Source organism: Macrobrachium nipponense, chromosome 40 (genome assembly GCF_015104395.2).
Source record: "Macrobrachium nipponense isolate FS-2020 chromosome 40, ASM1510439v2, whole genome shotgun sequence".
Lineage (NCBI taxonomy): Eukaryota > Metazoa > Arthropoda > Malacostraca > Decapoda > Palaemonidae > Macrobrachium > Macrobrachium nipponense.
This window is the reverse complement of record NC_061101.1, coordinates 30,485,635-30,490,634: the sequence shown is the minus strand read 5'-3', so window position 1 is coordinate 30,490,634 and position 5,000 is coordinate 30,485,635. Positions and strand designations below refer to the sequence as shown.

The 5,000-nt window shown below is 42.1% G+C and overlaps 2 protein-coding genes across 4 annotated transcripts in view; one reads left to right on the top strand and one right to left on the bottom strand.

Annotated features, from left to right (window-relative positions):
- Positions 1-5,000, top strand: part of LOC135212056 (heparan sulfate 2-O-sulfotransferase pipe-like) — a 441,937-nt gene that overhangs the window by 125,542 nt on the left and 311,395 nt on the right. The window lies entirely within an intron of this gene.
- Positions 1,873-5,000, bottom strand: part of LOC135212329 (homeobox protein Nkx-2.2-like) — a 17,156-nt gene continuing 14,028 nt past the window's right edge. The window contains exon 3 of the mRNA XM_064245738.1: positions 1,873-4,369. Within this exon, the coding sequence (XP_064101808.1) occupies positions 3,423-4,369 (947 nt within the window). The 3' untranslated portion in view covers positions 1,873-3,422. The remainder of the gene's footprint in view (positions 4,370-5,000) is intronic.

Genomic DNA, 5,000 nt, shown 5'->3' with positions numbered 1-5,000 from the left:
TGTAGTTCCTTATATTCAGCTCCCTTCATGAGATGATTTAGGTATCTATAATGTTCTGTAAGTCTTTTCACCGCCTCAAAATATTAACCTTCTTTGAATGATATTCGTTTGTAATTTCACACATTCAACTGCATTAATGAGATGAGAGTACAGGATTAGTGTCTTCTTTAGTTTCTAGAGGTGTGTGTCTAGTTGATGTTCTGTCACACACACTGCACCTCTTAGGACATAATGTCTTTAGTATCTTCTTCGTATGCTAATTGTTGATGATTGAGCATCCTACATTCCTGCCTTCAGATCCCATGTAACTTGATACATTTTGATTAACTCTTGAATTTATCAGGTTTTAGCTTGAGAATTTATGTGAATATTCTAGCTTGAGAATTTATTTGAATATCCCGTCATTTATTCAAGTTTATTTCCTCAATTTGTATTAGAATTTAATATGCAGAATCATTCTAGGCAACTGGTGTTTGGATGTGACCTCGCCTGTATTAATAAATTCAGTTGTTTCAAGTGTGGAAACGAAAATAAGATAGATAGTCCTTTTGGCTTTATGAGTTCATTCATGGGTAGATAGTCCCCATTGGTTTTACAAGTACAGCATGGGCCCTTTGGTTTTACGAGTCCATTCATGGATAGATAAGATAATTCCCTTTGGTTTTACGTATCCATTCATGGATAGATAGTCCCCATTGGTTTTACGAGTCCATTCAAGGTTAGATAGTCCCCATTGGTTTGATGAGTCCATTCATGGGTTCATGCTACAATGACAGTCCCAGTATTGTTCTCAAACTGTGTACTTGTATCTTCATGAAATCTCCTGTCAAGAAAGTGTTAAAAATGTAAGTTAAAAACCCCTTCGTCTGTGGTAATACGATGATTGTGAAGTGACATTGTTAATAGAGGTAAGAGGGTTAAGAACAGAGAGTGATTGAGATATCCAAGAGTAAATTCACGTGAGTGGCATGGGTACTGAAGGGTCAGGTTTTAAGTACAGGACAAATAAGATATATTAGAGGGCTATGAATGAAGTAACTGAATTACGAAATGTAAACAATAGCCTAATTGCCAACTAGTTTTGGACTTGTCCTTTGAGAATTTTGGAATTTGATAAATATGTAATTTTTGGGGGTTTCCCTAGAGTGACTAGAAATGCCCTGCCAAATTTTCAGTAATTCTCTGATTTTCTTTATAAGGATAAGTAGCTCTTGGAAGTTTCCAATGGTTATAATGCCACTCCATGTAATATCGCTAAATTTCCACTTACGAAAAAGGCTTCTGCAGTTTATAATTTTTCATATCGTAAAACTGCATCTTTTTTCCCCCTTTGCCTGTATAAAAGAATTCCCACTGTTTATCAGTACCCATCGCTTCCCTTTTTCAGAGAAGCCAAGTTTCGAAACCAGTCTGACCTTTGAAGGTCGGAGACCCCTTATGTATGGAGATCTTATTATGTCCCTTTTTATAATTTCCAATTCCAGGAAATTTTATTAATAGATTAGATTAGATTATAAAATTTTTGGCACATAGCCAAGCGCCGGAGAATTTTATTAATAGTGTATTTCGATAACCATTCTTTCCTAGCATTTTTAGCGTCGGTAACCATATTTTACTTAAAATGTCATTGAGAAAAGAGGGTGAATTTGAGAAAAATCTAAGGCTAGTTCGTTTTGATATATTTGGAGGGTTATCTTTTTATGTCAACAAGGGTGTTTTGCATTTTTATCTTTTTCAGTTTGTTCAGCATTAACATGTAAACTTTTGGTCATACGAATCGGTGAAACAGTTTCAATAACAGTCCTTTTCTCTAAGGCACTTTAGCTAATATTGAATATATTTATATATATAAAGGATAATAAAATCATAAGCTAATTAACATTCTTTCCATTTACCTACAAGTCTTAAAAACTACTGTACATCAATGAAAGTCAGTAAATCATGGCCACATCATCGCTGGATCAGCCATTAAGGAAATGCCAACGCAACTCAAAATCATTTAGGCTTATTAAGTTAGTCGTCCTGTAGCAGCATTTAAGATTTTTCTCCTCATTTGTGCGTCCACTAAAGCTTTTGTTTTCCGCTTTCTGGGGAAACAAAATGGACAAAGAGGACGTATATAGGAGACCAAGGATGATAATCTGGTTGAATGCATGGCTTGGCTTGAAGGAGATTTTATCAAAGAAGGAGGAGTGGCGTAAACTCCTCCTTGGCTTTGGGTGATTAGTAAAAGACGAAACAAAATAGCAGGAGGGGTTAAGTACTGAAATGACGGTATGTGTCGTTTTTACTTTCATATAAAGATAAAACAGGTACGTGCCATAGTTTTCTCTCTCCGCCATAGAATTTTGGGTTATACCAGAAGGGCGGGAGGCAAGCATTTTTCTTTTATGCGTGTATTTCTTTTCCGTATAATAAACAAACGCCTTACGGAATGCGTCTCCTTTTTTGTGTGACAGAAATAAGCAGCCGTAATTTCCATATGAAAACCCTTGCATAGGAGAGCTGACATACCTGCATCCTCTTTAATAAATAATATGTCCTTTGTGCTCCTAGTTATAAACGGAATGGTCAAGAGATTTTTCTTTTATTAGCAATCCATCTACATAATGGCATAAATGTAGTTTTCTTCCCTGCAGGCTCAAACTTCCATCTTACTTACTTCTCTTCTGATTCAAGTTTGTGTACTGCTAAGCAAGAAGCCTCTGGAAAGGACACTATTTTTTTTTTTTTATCTTTTTTCACAATTCTTGCCATTTTTTGTACCTCAAAGAATCGACGTCATTTGTTCACTTGTTGGTTCGTCTCCATATACAGAATCTCACAGACATTGTGTCGCTTTTCGTTTTCTCTCTGGGAAACAAAATGGACACGGTGCTATACCAACATTTCGTTGCAGTGCCGGGAAATTGTTAATCAGTCAAGTCAGCCTTGTGATATCTGCGTTAAAGCTTGCCATGTCACCTCAGACTCTTAGTGATTACCATTCAGGTTTTTCGCTTCTTGTGTGGGAGTTTCCGCCATTTCACGTCGGGTGTCGTGATTTGAGTTTATGCTACTGATTCACCCTTTTTCGGGGGCATTCGTTAATTGCCCGAGTGTATTACCTGGTTGTCATTTGTAAAGTGTCGCCTGAGGTATAGTTCCCTTTCTTCACATAGGCCAAGTTCAAATTATCCTCCGATGGTTTGGACGTTCCTTTTTGATGCCATATGAACCCCCACTGTTTTCTGCGTTCACTCAGTGTGATGCCACTACTCCATTAGTACTTACAGCGTGTTGTAAAGACTGGTTTAGAATCTCTCAGGGGCGTCGAAAGGCACCTGCCGTTCAGGCCAGGCTGTGAAATGGTCCATATCTTCCATTCAATCAATCAATCAGTCGCTTCTCGAATGACGCGAGTCTCACTGCCTCCCTCCGCCTCACCAGCACACCCCTTCTGCTCTCAGGGTACTCGGACGGGAGAGTGACAGTGATTTGCTGATGTCTTGCGCCACCGCCGGAGGAGCTCTGGTCGAGGTGCAGAGACTGGACGCTGCGGCTGCGGCTGCTGCGGCTGCGGCTGCTGCTGCTGCTGCCCCCGCCCCCGTCGTTGACGTCGGAGGCGCGAACGGGGAGGAGGAGGACGACGAGAGGGAAGTGGCGGGGGGAGTGATGGACGAAGATAAGGAGGTTCGGAGGGAGCTGGAGGTCTGGTTCAAGAGGGAGGTGGCTGGGAGGGCGGGCGGGGTGAAGGGGCACACTGGGAACAAGGGCAAGAGCCCCGGGAATTGGGCGTGAGGAAGTCCCAGAGGCAGAAGAGGAGGCGGGTGGCAATCTAGTCCCGGTAACCTGTCGCCGGGCAGGAGGTATTCCGGAAGTCTGTGGGCGGGCGAAGTGATGGTGGTGTCCCTAGTGAGGGCGGCCATGGGCGCCAGGCAGCGAAGGGACTGAGAGAAGGAGCCGAGGGTGGCTCCCAAGGGCGGCAGGGGTCCGTCGAGGCCCCTCTCCCGGATCATCTTCTTGGTCTTGTACCTGTGGTTCTGGAACCAGATCTTGATCTGCGTCGGGGTGAGGTCGAGGAGGGAGGCCAGGTGCTCCCTCTCGGGGGCGGAGAGGTAGCGCTGCTGGCGGAAGCGCCTCTCCAGCTCGTAGGTCTGCGCCTTGCTGAAGAGGATGCGCCGCTTGCGCTTGCGCCCCGTCGACTCCATCTCCTCCTCGACGCAGTCATCGACCTCGATGGCCTCCATGTCGTCCTCCGGAGGGGTCAAGGACGCCGTGGGCTGCTCTGTGGAGTCCGCAGCTGCCTGCACAGCGCTGTGGGGCTCGTGCAGCTGTAGGCTGTCTTCGTTGCTGTTTGGTCGTCTTCCCTCTGGCGAGGCGGCTCTGTCTGCAAAGGGATGGAAGGCGGACATTAGAATATATCGTTATGGTCTGCATTGTATTTCGTATGATATTGAAAGTAATGCTTTAGCGATGTTTTCTAATCATTTGTGGAAATAAAACCACGCCGTCATAACACTAGGTGGAATTGAGAATTATGAGGTGACCAGTTGTAAACTGATCGTTCCCGGACATCCCGGTAACAAAAATAACAGATATTGGTACATTTCTAGTGAAATACTTGATTCCATATTACATCACAAAATAAATACTCTCAGTGTCATGTTGACTTTTGACCATCCAAGTGTCATGCAAAATATATCTAATATTAAAAGTTAATTACTTTTATTCCCAGGTGCCATACATTTGACGAATGTCTTTTTTCCATCCTAATTTGTTATTGATATCGTTTTCAATTATCTTTTTTCTTCTTTTTACTCGCGGAGTATTTAACGCCTTATCGTTTTAGTAGGAAATTGATTGCAGTGTTTAAAGTAGAATGTGTATGGAGAATGTCTGGTAGGCTACATACAATCTTTACCCAAACATATAAATTTGATTTTTAATTTCGTTTCATTTTATTTTATTTGATATGTATAATCGCTATATTACTCTCAATATGTTCTGGTATAATTGTA